This window comes from Coregonus clupeaformis, chromosome 17, assembly GCF_020615455.1.
Source record: "Coregonus clupeaformis isolate EN_2021a chromosome 17, ASM2061545v1, whole genome shotgun sequence".
In the NCBI taxonomy this organism is placed as follows: Eukaryota; Metazoa; Chordata; class Actinopteri; order Salmoniformes; family Salmonidae; genus Coregonus; species Coregonus clupeaformis.
Window position 1 is genome coordinate 39,499,028 of NC_059208.1, and position 15,779 is coordinate 39,514,806.

A 15,779-nucleotide genomic window follows, 5' to 3' on the forward strand; every position below is an offset into this window, starting at 1 on the left:
CCAAAGCACACACCATCGGCCGCATGCACACCATCTCTCTCTCCCTTCCTCCCTCCCTCGACAGATTGCATCACCATCAGTCAACGCACCTCCGACAAACAGCAATTACCCCAATCGACAGATAACGAGAGCAGGCTATCACTCACACACAGGACGGCCCATAAAGCAGCAAGACATTACCATGGAGGAGTCATTTATCTTGGAGCTCCTCCAGTGTACCTCCTTTAACCTAGCATACTCTACTCTTTACCTACCTTTCCTGCTGGGTTAGATCAAAGACAATCAACAGGGCTAGCCTGGTCCTACATCTGTTTGTGCGGTCTTGCCAACTCATATGATCATGCCAAACAATGGCCATACGAACTGTCAAGGCAGCACAAACAGATCTGGGACCAGGCTATAGTTGTTGGCCTTCACATCTGTTTGTTCTATGGGGATATTACTGTATACAGGTGTCAATTATGTGACTTTATTTGAACTTTCCCTTCTTGGGACATATCTATCAATTCAGTTCTACATCAATCTCTTTTCTTTTATCATCTCTTTTCTCAATCTTAGATTGTGTTTGTCACTGATTTACAGTGCAGTATATGTCATTTTTATTTGTCTTCCAGAGGAATTCCATCAGTCTTTGCTCTCTTCTGGAAGCCAGTATCATTCCAACTGTCTACATATCTATCTGTGTTGTAGTTTTCCATCTATCGGTCTTCTCTCTCTTTCCTTCAAGTGTTTCTTCTTTTTCTCTCCTCTCTGGCTTGATATGGAGACCTTCCCTCCAACATATTCCCTTTGTCTACATATCTGTCCATCTGGTCATTGTCTTCTCTCTCAGTATTCTCTCTTTTCCCTCCATCTCTCCTCCTCTGGAATGACTGGAATAATGTCTGTCTCAATATGTATTCACATTAAAATCTCCTCTTTATCCATCCGGTCCAGTTATACATTCATCAAAAAAGAAATCTCTCTGTAGCCTCTCTTTTCTCTCTCCTCCTGGAATCACTATTGGGGTTACCTTTTATATACAGGGCTGTGCTCTCTAAAGCCCAGTGTACTGTACATTTATATCTATAAAACCCCAGTGGGCAGCTCACCTTGTTAACCTCCAGGATTTCCCTCCTCTCCTCTGTTGCCGGATGGGCCTGGCTGGCCAAGCGTTCATCGTGTTTGGAGCTGTCGTCCTCCACATAGGGGATGAGTTGCTGTGGGGGGGGTATAAACAGATACAATGACCACAGGTATTCAATGAGGGGATGGTAAATTGATAGTAGTTTGGTGCTTTGGTTTGCAATAGGAAAATACATATGACTCCCTTGTAAAAGAGATTACCATTTCAATGGGACTCGACTGGTTAAATAAAGATACATAAAAATAGGAGAAAAACATAAATTAAGATGAATTGGCTTATGTCTCTCATCAAACAAATAAATACAAATGTGAAAAATATAGAATCACTAACCCCTTCTCTAAAAGTCTACATACTCTATGTATAGGTGTACGAAATGCTGTAAGGAAACAGTTGTTATCATACCAATACATAGCAGTTCACCATAAACAGAGCTGGGAAACCCTGCATTAAGCAATACAAAACCTAAGAATATATAGTCCACCACATTCTCCATTAAAATAGGTCTATCTATAAATTAAGGATTTCTAGGACATTCCCTCCCCTGTTATACTGAATTAGAAGTTCCATACCACCACCACCACCATTTCAGAATCAGGACTTCTCCACAGTCCATACCCAAGTGCTTAATTCATTTTTAAGCACTCTCTGTGCTTGACATTGTCTGGCTGACACTACAACGACTGCTGTGCTGAAAACCCTCTCAGAATGAGGAGGTCTTTCCCTCCCTCCCCTCTCTCTGCCTGGCTGTTCCTCCTCTACATTAAATCACACTGACATCTGCTGGTCTGCAGGATAATAAGCAGTGCCGTATGGAACACATTGTTCTCTATTGCACTGCATCAAGACCAACACGCTTATCTTAAATGGTACTATTATACTAGTGTTACACTATCGTCTACTGGGTTCCTATTATCATACATGGCTGTGTGAGGTGAGATTGCTTAAACGGTTATGTAGGAACGAGGTAATGATTTGAGAAAAGAAACAACATCAACGGCTAAAGCATCCTTCTCATAACACGACCCATGGTACCAATCAAGATCATAAATAAAGATTAGGTACAGCCAACCAAAAGCCTTAGCAGGTGTGAAAACACAGTGAAGTCCAACACAAATCTGAGGCTGAGTGTATTCTACATTCTGAATAGTCTAGTAGTTGATCGCATTTCATTGCAGTCAATGACCTGAGGTTTAGCAACTGGCAGAGGCCAGTGTAGACAGTGATTAAAGCAGGCTGTGACCAAAGCATTACTGCAGAGCTGGATAGGGCCAGAACAGAAGACGGACAGAGAGAGGCATGGAGAGAATCACATGAGAAAAACAAGAGACAGCTCTGGCAGTTTTCTCTAGTCAGTCAGAGAGACCGATGCCAAACCCTAAGCTGTCTGACTCGTATTGGAGAGAAGACAGAAGACGTGCTGGTTATTATATTAGGCCAACTCTGTGATTGTTAGGGGTGTAGAATCCAAAAAGTATCAGAGAGGAAAAAACTTTTTCTACTTCTATAATTCCATCTATGAGCCAAACGCATATTGAATTTAAAGGTAAGAGCTGTTTTTGGCAGTCGGAAGGGGGAAAATGTACAGGGGTAGAGAGGGCGAGAGAGAAAGCGAGTGTCGCAGCTGACCGGGAGACTCATGGGCGGCGCACAATTGGCCCAGCGTCGTCCAGGGTAGGGGAGGGAATGGCCGGCAGGGATGTAGCTCAGTTGATAGAGCATGGCGTTTGCAACGCCAGGGTTGTGGGTTCGATTCCCACGGGGGGCCAGTATAAAAAATAAATAAAAATAATAATAATATGTAATCACTAACTGTAAGTCGCTCTGGATAAGAGCGTCTGCTAAATGACTAAAATGTAAATGTAAAATGTCGTTGTGTGTGTCTCTGTAACTGTGGGTGTGAGTCATAACCCCTGTCTCTCTCCTCCACACGAGGATGGATGTGGTTTGCCTGTTGACAGAGAAGAATGGGGGTAATGAAGTTCTCCAGGTTGCCTTACTTAGAGAGGGGGAACCAAAAAGGAAGAAGAAAGAAGAAGAAAAAAGAACAACGTGGAGAATAAGTAAATTCAATGACATGGCTGCTCACAATGCAGGAAATGCCAAAGAACGGCGAGGGCTCAGTTGATTGCCTGGCTCGGGGAAAAAACAGAAAACCGCTGATGTGGGCAGCCTTCGCCAGTTGTTCATTACCAGGCCTGCTGCTAATTAGGAGCGCGATGAGGTCATGCTGGCTGAGTCATTGATTCCACTTCCTGTTTGGGGAAAGCCCGGTCAGCGGCCAGCCAATAGCATGATTGTCAGGACTGCGGCCGGCAGGCTTGTCAGCCACTTGAGTTTCAGGGGATGATAAATGGCGGCGTGCGGCAGGCCAAAATCAACTTCCTCCAGACAACATGGTGCAGTGAAGTATTGGTTGGTCAGCACAGTAAGTGGTTTGCACAGCCTCTGGGGGGATATGTAAACATTTTAAATGAAGTGGTACAACTGTGGAGTGTAATGGACAGTGAGGTTTACATATGACCAGAATTACAAATTAAAGTGTCACTTTTCCCCCTGAGAGAGAAATACAGCAAGCCAGTATGCCATATGGACAATTCCACGGTAACGGAATTACACTGAGACTTTAAAATGTATGTCAAACAAAAAACATTCATTTCAAAGTTTAACAAACTATACAACTCTATGCAAAATGACTACCTTCAACAATTTACACAGTAAATAAAATAAAATAAACATTTACTGAAAAAAGTGTGCAGATGCAAAGTTTGGTAACAGAATTACAGTAAAATCTCCATCAGTTTTATTCTGTTCACAAACTTTGTATCTGCACAGTTCTTCCTGTAAATGTGTTTTTGTAAAATGTTCAGTTGGAATTGTTAAAAAACAAATGTAATGTCCTGTATATCTTTAATGCAAAATGCCTCCGTCACATGTCTGAAAGCCTAATTCAACGTGCGCATGCAATGTCAATTCTTAAACACTGGTTTAAAACCAATTGTCTCCAAACCAATAGGAGAAATGACTGCAACAATAAAACCACCAATAAAAGAGTGGAATCGCCCAGCAAGAGGTTTAAAACAGTAGCCACCCCAGTAGCTCAGTAAAATAAAGAGGTGGGTTTTTAGAGGTGGGTGGGAGTCCATAACAACCACTAAGGAGGCCCTCAGGACAAACACAAAGCGGCCATTGAATTGAATGTGGAGTAGAGCCAAGGGTTGCGTCCCAAATGGAAACATATTCACTGTAGAGTGCACTACTTGCCTGCACAAAAGTAGTGCACTATATAGGGAATAAAGTGTGCCGAGGTAGACCTGATAAGAGTGGGAGAGATAAGAATCCCCCAGGCACCGGGGGTTCCTCTGAACTTTCTTCACAGCCACGGTGGATCCCCTCACTACAGTCAGACATTTTGTATGAGGAAACTGTAATCCAGTCTCTCTGGCAAGAACCGAAATGTCCATAAATCTGCATTAGTGGTTTGTGTAGGTTTGTATACTGAGCCAAAATATCGTCAACTGTGGTAAAGTAAATTATGTCCAGTTCAAACTGGTTATATATTGATTATGATACACAGAGTGGTCCTGGGACTGTGGCCACTCACCTCTGGGGGTACAGAGTCCAGACCGGTGCAGTTTTCGTTGCATTTGTCGTAGACGAGGCGCAGCTTGCGGAAGAGTACAGAGAGCATACGCAGGTGCTCCTGCAGTTTGCCCAGTCTGTCCTGGTGGGTGTTGGGGTGGTACGTCACTCCATTTGGCAGCTGGGAGAGATGACATAGGAAAGAAGTGTGTTACATACTCTTTTAGTAATGTAATAACATTGTAATAATAGCTACGGGGTCATTACAGGACCTCCTATTTACTCCTTGACTAGTACCTCCTTGACCAGCTACTCTTTGACTACTAGTAACCAGCGTGTGATTACTCAAATGTTTATGGTGGTAACTGAAGTGTAGAAAGTTTGTAAAATAATGACTGAATTATTGGAATGTAGACAAAAAAACTGTTTTAAATTGATTAAATTTTAATGTGCTGTTACATGGCATTCCACTGAGAGGAGAAGTTTACATGATATGTGTATGACTTAAAAAGCTCCAGACTGTTTCACCTGAGCTTTATGCCAACTAGCTTTAGCTTTAGGCACTTTTAACTGATAGTAAACATCCTGTACAGCCTGAAACTATTCCCTGCATGAGGGTAGGTAGGGTGTATACCTGTATACATGCCTACCACTCTGTAAACAGAGTGATCTTTTTTTCCACACAGAGTCTGTGATCTGTGAAACAAGTGGTGGTAATGCATTCTTCTTTTGTCTTTCTCTGTTGTTGTTTTAATGAGCTGCAGAAGGATCTTCTCTGAGACACAGACAGACAGAGAGAGACAATGTCCCAAATGGCACCCTATTCCCTATATAGTGCACTACTTTGACCAGAGTCCTAGTATGGGCCCTGGTTAAAAGTAGTGAACTACATAGGGAATAGGGTGCCATTTGGGATGTCCCCAAACTGTCCTGAACCCATCTTCAGGGCACAGTCTGATCTTTCCAATGTGTCAACAGAAGGTTGAGAAGAGGTATAAACAGATGGTGACTGTCTAATGATCAAATAAAGGCCTTTTCACACCCATTTATATAATCCTCAATGTTTAAAAACAAGTGTGAGAAAGGATTGTACCATGGGACATGCCTTCCTAGGGCAAGAATAAAAGCGGTCTTAGTTGGCTCATCTTTCTGCTCTTAGGCCCATATCCATCCATTCTCACCACAAAACAGAGGGACAATGCATGTCATATTGTGTTACTGTTATTTGATATGAATGTGAGGAAAGAGAGGGACATTTATTTGGTTTAACACTCCAACCAGTGCCTCACAATTTGTATCTCTTGGATGACAATCAATCAATGTTGTGCTGTCAGTTTATGTAATGCTGTCGGTCTGGAGTCAAATAAGGCTGAATCATGTGTGTGCGCGCATGTGACTGTGTGCGTGTGTAAAAGGGAAGAGGAGCACATGCAAACAATGCTTTGCGTGTACTAAAGGTGGTTGACAGACGAGCACCATCCATAATGAAAGGCAAGCCAAGAACTTTGTTCAGCCTTTACACCCGCCCCAACACAAAAAAGTCACAAGAAACACTTACCTGCATGTTCCTCAACAGCTGGAAGATCTCCATGGTGCGTAAGACGATATCCTGCACCGTCTCCTGGCCGATGCGACAGAGCGACGCCGTGTTGACATCACGAGCAGCCTGAGCCTGCTGCCCGGCGAACGCCACTATGGGAGGGGTGGTCATGGAGACAGCAGAGGACCTGAAGGTGCAGCGAGGGGTCAGCCTATTCTACAATGGCACACCTTGGCATGCCTGGTTGTATGATATTGGAAGGATGGAAAAGGGAAGGGTTGGGGATAGAGGAGAGAAAGCAGGGGAGACAGGGAAAGAGAAACAGACTGGTTAATTTCTTGATGTTACATTCACAATATGTGTTGATGCCTGTATTGGCCAGCAGCATACCACCCTGCATCCCACAGCTGGCTTGCCTCTGAAGCTAAGCAGAGTTGGTCCTGGTCGGTCCCTAGGATGGGAGACCAGATGCAGCTGGAAGTGGTGTTAGAGGACCAGTAGGAGGCACTCTTTCCTCTGGTCTAAATATCCCAGGGCAGTGATTGGGGACATTGCCCTGTGTAGGGTGCTGTCTTTCGGATGGGAAGTTAAACAGGTGTCCTGACTCTCTGTGGTCACTAAAGTTCCCATGGCAATTATAAAAATAGCAAAGGGCCAGTAGTCTCCACTATCAGAGTAGGGATCAGGCTCCTCCTCACCCCATGCAGACTTGGGTAGGGGTGGAAGAGGCCCATCACATTTAAAATGTTTTAGTAGTGACCATAGGTCCATGGCTCTAGTGAACTGTAAATCATGATTATTAGATGAATTATAACTATCAAGGTGCAGTCACTGTAGAAGGAAGGTGCAACTGAAGTTGAATTAACTTACATCTAAAAATATTATGTAAATGGTATGTCATAGAAGGGTCCAGACACCTTTTTAGTGATTTCACTTGCTAGGGCCTGTCATGCCAAATAGTGTCCCCGGGCCAAATAGAGTCCCCCTCTGCGTCACAATGGGATTCGATGAGTTCTAGCTTCTGTTGCTAGGGCTGTTGCTAGAACTTGCAAAATTCAGACCGGATTACGTAATGAACTAAAGCGTCTGTTGCTATGCTGGTTGCTTGGCTCTATTTTACCTCATAGCAGTCGCGAAGGAAGGAGGATGCGGGCAGTTCACGCAAAATTATGACCTCAGAATTGCTCTCCAAGGACAGTGTTTTTGACAGTGGCAACCTGCTGACTACCTGCTGCTTCAGAGGACCGAAAAAAAATGTAAAGAGAACACTCTTTCTTTACCATATATTTGTCTTTATATAAGTAAATATTGTTAAATAGGAATACATTATTTAAGCTGTTTTTAGTTTGACGTTGGTAGCTCCTGTACACCTCAGCTAGCTAGCTAGCCAGACAGTTTTATTTAGCTAACGTTAGCTAGCTAGCTACTGTAACTTCTATTGTAGCTTTCTGTTTGTATGTAGCTTGCACTTCAATGGCATCCCTCGAGGAGATTTTATTTTATCTTTCCAACCAGGCGAAGTACTATGAAGACACCACTGATCTCGAACAAGAGGCGCAACATTCAGAGAAATTCACAATTCAGGGTAATGTTAAGCAGTTACCTTCTATTAGATAACTGGATGGATTTAGCTATGTACAACCATTTTTCAACAACCATTTTCCATCTAGCTAGTTGCTAGCTATACATATAGTTCAGTGGAGGCTGCTGAGGGGAGGACGGCTCATAATAATGTCTGGAATGGAGTCAATGAATGACATATCAGAGAGCACACAATGTTTCAATTTGTCACTTTTTGCTTCCATCCTTAAAATTTCAAAGACGGCGGTTCATGAGAACAAGATCAAGCAGCAGACATTGGGGACAACTAAGCTACAGAACGGCAGAGGGCGAAAACGACTCTCACCTGACCGGAATGACCGCCAACTCATTCGAATGTCACTCAACAACCGTAGGATGACATCAAGTGACCTACAAAAAGAATGGCAAACGGCAGCTGGGGTGAAGTGCATGGCGAGGACGGTTCGAAATAGGCTCCTAGGGGCAGGGCTGAAGTCGTGCAAAGCTAGAAAAAAGCCCTTCATCAATGAGAAGCAAAGAAGAGCCAGGCTGAGGTTTGCAAAAGACCATAAGGATTGGACCGTAGAGGACTGGAGTAAGGTCATCTTCTCTGATGAGTCCAATGTTCAGCTTTGCCCAACACCTGGTCGTCTAATCGTTAGACGGAGACCTGGAGAGGCCTACAAGCCACAGTGTCTCGCACCCACTGTGAAATTTGGTGGAGGATCTGTGATTATCTGGGGGTGCTTCAGCAAGGCTGGAATCGGGCAGATTTGTCTTTGTGAAGGATGCATGAATCAAGCCACGTACAAGGTTGTCCTGGAAGAAAACTTGCTTCCTTTTGCTCTGACATTGTTCCCAAACTCTGAGGATTGTTTTTTCCAGCAGGACAATGTGCCATGCCACACAGCCAGGTCAATTAAGGTGTGGATGGAGGACCACCAGATCAAGACCCTGTCATGGCCAGCCCAATCTCCAGACCTGAACCCCATTGAAAACTTCTGGAATGTGATCAAGAGGAAGATGGATGGTCACAAGCCATCAAACAAAGCCGAGCTGCTTGAATTTTTGCGCCAGGAGTGGCATAAAGTCCCCCAACATCAATGTGAAAGACTGGTGGAGAGCATGCCAAGACGCATGAAAGCTGTGATTGAAAATCAGGGTTATTCAACCAAATATTGATTTCAGAACTCTTCCTAAGTTAAAACATTAGTATTGTGTTGTTTAAAAAAGAACATGAACTTATTTTCTTTGCATTATTCGAGGTCTGACAACCCTGCATATTTTTTGTTATTTTGACCAGTTGTCATTTTCTGCAAATAAATGCTCTAAATGACAATATTTTTATTTGGAATTTGGGAGGAATGTCAGTAGTTTATAGAATAAAACAAAAAATTGTATTTTTACCCAAACACACACCTATAAATAGTAAAGTCAGATAAACTGATAATTCTAGAGTGGTCTCTTACTTTTTTCCAGAGCTGTATATAATATATATATATATATATATATATACACACATACACTGCTCAAAAAAATAAAGGGAACACTTAAACGACACATCCTAGATCTGAATGAATGAAATAATCTTATTAAATACTTTTTTCTTTACATAGTTGAATGTGCTGACAACAAAATCACACACAAATTATCAATGGAAATCAAATGTATCAACCCATGGAGGTCTGGATTTGGAGTTACCCTCAAAATTAAAGTGGAAAACCACACTACAGGCTGATCCAACGTTGATGTAATGTCCTTAAAACAAGTCAAAATGAGGCTCAGTAGTGTGTGTGGCCTCCATGTGCCTGTATGACCTCCCTACAACGCCTGGGCATTCTCCTGATGAGGTGGCGGATGGTCTCCTGAGGGATCTCCTCCCAGACCTGGACTAAAGCATCCGCCAACTCCTGGACAGTCTGTGGTGCAACGTGGCGTTAGTGGATGGAGCGAGACATGATGTCCCAGATGTGCTCAATTGGATTCAGGTCTGGGAAACGGGCGGGCCAGTCCATAGCATCAATGCCTTCCTCTTGCAGGAACTGCTGACACACTCCAGCCACATGAGGTCTAGCATTGTCTTGCATTAGGAGGAACCCAGGGCCAACCGCACCAGCATATGGTCTCACAAGGGGTCTGAGGATCTCATCTCGGTACCTAATGGCAGTCAGGCTACCTCTGGCGAGCACATGGAGGGCTGTGCGGCCCCCCAAAGAAATGCCACCCCACACCATGACTGACCCACCACCAAACCGGTCATGCTGGAGGATGTTGCAGGCAGCAGAACGTTCTCCACGGCGTCTCCAGACTCTGTCACGTCTGTCACATGTGCTCAGTGTGAACTTGCTTTCATCTGTGAAGAGCACAGGGCGCCAGTGGCGAATTTGCCAATCTTGGTGTTCTCTGGCAAATGCCAAACGTCCTGCACAGTGTTGGGCTGTAAGCACAACCCCCACCTGTGGACGTCGGACCCTCATACCACCCTCATGGAGTCTGTTTCTGACCGTTTGAGCAGACACATGCACATTTGTGGCCTGCTGGAGGTCATTTTGCAGGGCTCTGGCAGTCTCCTCCTGCTCCTCCTTGCACAAAGGCGGAGGTAGCGGTCCTGCTGCTGGGTTGTTGCCCTCCTACGGCCTCCTCCACGTCTCCTGATGTACTGGCCTGTCTCCCTGGTAGCGCCTCCATGCTCTGGACACTACGCTGACAGACACAGCAAACCTTCTTGCCACAGCTCGCATTGATGTGCCATCCTGGATGAGCTGCACTACCTGAGCCACTTGTGTGGGTTGTAGACTCCATCTCATGCTACCACTAGAGTGAAAGCACCGCCAGCATTCAAAAGTGACCAAAACATCAGCCAGGAAGCATAGGAACTGAGAAGTGGTCTGTGGTCACCACCTGCAGAACCACTTCTTTATTGGGGGTGTCTTGCTAATTGCCTATAATTTCCACCTGTTGTCTATTCCATTTGCACAACAGCATGTGAAATGTATTGTCAATCAGTGTTGCTTCCTAAGTGGACAGTTTGATTTCACAGAAGTGTGATTGACTTGGAGTTACATTGTGTTGTTTCAGTGTTCCCTTTATTTTTTTGAGCAGTGTATATATTCAACCACAAGGGTGTACTAATGAGCTATGCGAGATAGATTTTTTAAAATCATAATAGAGGACTACTGAAATTATATTATTTTGGTGTAGTAGATAAGGGAAGGGCAGGTTAAAATAAAAACATAAACAGACATACCAGTGTATGAATCAAACGGATTTGCATATGAATGGAGTGGAAATTAGCTGACTTTGTGATCTGTAAGGTAAGTAAGTAACTTTAATGTGTCAAGCAGATTACACGTTTTCTTTGCCATTTCTGAAACATAGCAACATTTAAGACATGGATTTCATGTTGTAATGTTAATAAGGTACCCAAAAGTGGTTCATATTAATGTTTTCATTTAATTAGCTAAACAAAATGTGTTTAAACAGCGAAACTGTTGCGGAAATCATCCTTAATCGCCATTTTTTATTTTTATTTCACCTTTATTTGTGGTCCTCTGTAGCTCAGCTGGTAGAGCACGGCGCTTGTAATGCCAAGGTAGTGGGTTCGATACCCGGGACCACCCATACACAAACATGTATGCACGCATGACTGTAAGTCGCTTTGGATAAAAGCGTCTGCTAAATGGCATATTATTATTATTATTTATTTAACCAGGTAAGCCAGTTGAGAACAAGTTCTCATTTACAACTGCGACCTGGCCAAGATAAAGCAAAGCAGTGCCATTAAAAACAACACAGAGTTACATATGTGGTAAAACAAAACATAAAGTCAAAAAATACAACAGAAAATATATATACAGTGTGTGCAAATGTAGCAAGTTATGGAGGTAAGGCAATAAATAGGCTATAGTGCAAAATAATTACAATTAGTATTAACACTGGAATGATAGATGTGCAAGAGATTATGTGCAAATAGAAATACTGGGGTGCAAATGAGCAAAATAAATAACAATATAGGGATGAGGTAGTTGGGTGGGCTAATTTCAGATGGGCTGTGTACAGGTGCAGTGATCGGTAAGGTGCTCTGACAACTGATGCTTAAAGTTAGTGAGGGAGATAAGAGTCTCCAGCTTCAGAGATTTTTGCAATTCGTTCCAGTCATTGGCAGCAGAGAACTGGAAGGAATGGCGGCCAAAGGAGGTGTTGGCTTTGGGGATGACCAGTGAGATATACCTGCTGGAGCGCATACTACGGTAGGTGGGTGTTGCTATGGTGACCAATGAGCTAAGATAAGGCGGGGATTTGCCTAGCAGTGATTTATAGATGACCTGGAGCCAGTGGGTTTGACGACGAACATGTAATGAGGACCAGCCAACAAGAGCGTACAGGTCACAGTTGTGGGTAGTGTATGGGGCTTTGGAGACAAAACGGATGGCACTGTGATAGACTACATCCAATTTGCTGAGTAGAGTGTTGGAGGCTATTTTGTAAATGACATCGCCAAAGTCAAGGATCGGTAGGATAGTCAGTTTTACGAGGGCATGTTTGGCAGCATGAGTGAAGGAGGCTTTGTTGCGAAATAGGAAGCCGATTCTGGATTTAACTTTGGATTGGAGATTCTTAATGTGAGTCTTGAAGGAGAGTTCAGTCTAACCAGACACCTAGGTATTTGTAGTTGTCCACATACTCTAGGTCAGACCCGTCAAGAGTAGTGATTCTAGTCGGGTGGGCGGGTGCCAGCAGTGTTCGATTGAAGAGCATGCATTTAGTTTTACTAGTGTTTAAGAGCAGTTGGAGGCTACTGAAGGAGTGTTGTATGGCATTGAAGCTCGTTTGGAGGTTTGTTAACACAGTGTCCAATGAAGGGCTAGATGTATACAAAATGGTGTCGTCTGCGTAGAGGTGGATCTGAGAGTCACCAGCAGCAAGAGCGACATCATTGATATACACGGAGAAAAGAGTCGGCCCAATAATTGAACCCTGTGGCACCCCCATAGAGACTGCCATAGGTCCAGACAACAGGCCCTCCGATTTGACACATTGAACTCTATCTGAGAAGTAGTTGGTGAACCAGGCGAGGCAGTCATTTGAGAAACCAAGGCTATTTAGTCTGCCAATAAGAATGCGGTGGTTGACAGAGTCGAAAGCCTTGGCCAGGTCGATGAAGCCACGGCTGCACAGTACTGTCTATTATCGATCGCGGTTATAATATCGTTTAGGACCTTGAGCGTGGCTGAAGTGCACCCATGACCAGCTCGGAAACCGGATTGCATAGCGGAGAAGGTACGGTGGGATTCGAAATGGTCGGTGATCTGTTTGTTAACTTGTCTTTCAAATACTTTCGAAAGGCAGGGCAGGATGGATATAGGTCTGTAACAGTTTGGATCTAGAGTGTCACCCCCTTTGAAGAGGGGATGACCGCGGCAGCTTTCCAATCTCTAGGGATCTCAGACGTTACGAAAAAGAGGTTGAACAGGCTAGTAATAGGGGTTGCGACAATTTCGGCGGCTAGTTTTAGAAAGAAAGGGTCCAAATTGTCTAGCCCAGCTGATTTGTAGGGGTCCAGATTGTGCAGCTCTTTCAGAACATCAGTTGTCTGAATTTGTGTGAAGGAGAAGCGGGGGGGCATGGGCAAGTTGCAGCGGAGGGTGCAGAGCTGGTGGCCGGGGTAGTGGTAGCCAGGTGGAACGCATGGCCAGCCGTAGCAAAATGCTTGTTGAAATTCTCGATTATTGTAGATTTATCGGTGGTGATAGTGTTTCCTAGCCTCAGTGCAGTGGGCAGCTGGGAGGAAGTGCTCTTATTCTCCATGGACTTTACAGTGTCCCAAAACTTTTTGGAGTTAGTGCTACAGGATGCAAATTTCTTGTTTGAAAAAGTTAGCCTTTGCTTTCCTAACTGCTTGTGTATATTGGTTCCTAACTTCCCTGAAAAGTTGCATATCGCGGGGGCTATTTGATGCTAATGCAGTACGCCACTGGATGTTTTTGTGCTGGTCAAGGGCAGTCAAGTCTGAGGAGAACCAGGGGCTACATCTGTTCTTAGTTCTGTATTTTTTGAATGGGGCATGTTTATTTAAGATTGAGAGGAAATTACTTTTAAAGAACAACCAGGCATCCTCTACTGACGGAATGAGATCTATATCCATCCAGGATACCTGGGCCAGGTCAATTAGGAAGGCCTGCTCGCTAAAGTGTTTTAGGGAGCGTTTGACAGTGATGAGGGGTGGTCGTTTGACCGCGGACCCGTTACGGACGCAGGCAATAAGGCAGTGATCGCTGAGATCCTGGTTGAAGACAGCGGAGGTGTATTTAGAGGGTAAGTTAGTCAGGATGATATCTGAGAGTACCCGTCCGGTAGACCGAGAGGTAGATAGCCGGGATATGGGCCTGGCTCTAGGCTAGCTCGAGGCTAACTGGTGCTTGCATCGGGGGCAGTGGTGATTAGCCAAACAGCAACATCCATTCGGTTGCGGCTAGCTAGTTGGGATCCGGTGATCATTTAGGCTGTAACGATCTCCAAAATTCTAATCATTAGGTCATCACACTGTTGATATAGCAACGGACACTAATTGTTTATCGAATCCCATTGTGCCGCAGAGGGGGACACTATTTGGCCGGGGGACATTATTTGGCATGACAGGCCCCCATACTACACAACGAGGATGAGGAAGTGATTTGCTGTTTGGGGTACATTTCTCAAAAGCAAGTTAAATCACTAAAAAGGTGTCTGGACCCTTCCTTTTATAACATGTCCTTTACATCACAAAGAGAGATTTGGTTGTAAAAAATTTAACTTCACCTTTAAACCCTGTTTCAGGCCTTATTTATACCCTGTCAATAGCGTGACGTCATAAAAAAATACATCATATGCCAAAATGAATAATGATGATGCAATAATGCCTGAGACACTGCATACCTTTTTAAATGGCGTCATAGGCCAAATTTAATGACGCGATAATGCATAGGTAACAAACCAGCATAACACGATCACATGTACTAGAACAGCCTAGTGAATGAACTGTATAGTACATTGCTGGAACGCATGAACACTTACATTACTATAACCTACCAGTACAGTAATAGCCACATGTGAGCTTTATGCATTATATCTGCAACGTTGCACCCCAACTGACTAAGCCACAGTTAACGTAATAACGGGTTATTTAGCTAGATGACTAGCTAACGTTGCTTGCTACAGTAGGTTAGCTAGCTAGCTGTTAGCAAACGAGACGATAGTTTTCTTTCAAACTGTTTTAGTACGCATTTGTCCTCTTGCTATACAAAACAAAAAGTTAACTTTGTCGCTATTCATATTGTCTAAATGACTAAACACGCAAGACGTAAACTTACCTGTGTTGCCAACTAATATTAATTTATCTTATTTGTTGACGTGTGTCAAGTCCTTTTTCTCCAGAAGCTCTGAACTATCAAACATCGCGAGACCTTACATCGAATATTATCTCAACCGTAAAGCATGAAGTATGAGCGTTTAATTAAAGCTAGACTCCTTAGTTGTTAGCTAGCTACATCACTTATACGTCGATTCTTGAAGAATTAATACAATTTAACACCTCATGAGCTAAGTTTATCTGTCGTACCCCATCAGAAACCATAATATAAGCCTGTTTTACTCCCAATGTTTGTAACCAAAGTAAATGTAACAAACACTGTATAGCCTCAAAACATTAAATAAACTAAAATGTTGATTTCATGGATGGCCAGTCCTAGCATGTATAGAGCTCTTGCTTTAAATTTGAGAGTGGTTACATTTCTCCAGGCCCATCCCTCAGCTTTCTTGTTATTGTTTCATTTAAGGATTCCAGCTTTAAAAATGTGGATTATTGTTGCTGCCATTGATTGCACAGAAATATATTAATGACTATGAATACAACACCAACTCTAAGACAAAAATACATTATCGTTATCTTACAGCATATATGTACATCAAATATATGCGTTACTGGTCCCCACTCAT

The 15,779-nt window shown here is 43.5% G+C and overlaps 1 protein-coding gene across 1 annotated transcript in view; it reads right to left on the reverse strand.

Moving 5' to 3' along the window:
• med30 (mediator complex subunit 30) overlaps window positions 1–15,259 on the reverse strand; it is a 32,630-nt gene extending 17,371 nt beyond the window's left edge. The window contains exons 1-4 of the mRNA XM_041902990.2: window positions 15,155–15,259; window positions 6,264–6,485; window positions 4,728–4,886; window positions 1,092–1,199 (exon numbers count right to left, since the gene is read on the reverse strand). Coding sequence (XP_041758924.1) covers window positions 1,092–1,199; window positions 4,728–4,886; window positions 6,264–6,416 — 420 coding nt within the window. The 5' untranslated portion in view covers window positions 6,417–6,485; window positions 15,155–15,259. The remainder of the gene's footprint in view (window positions 1–1,091; window positions 1,200–4,727; window positions 4,887–6,263; window positions 6,486–15,154) is intronic.
• Window positions 15,260–15,779: the final 520 nt, after the last annotated feature.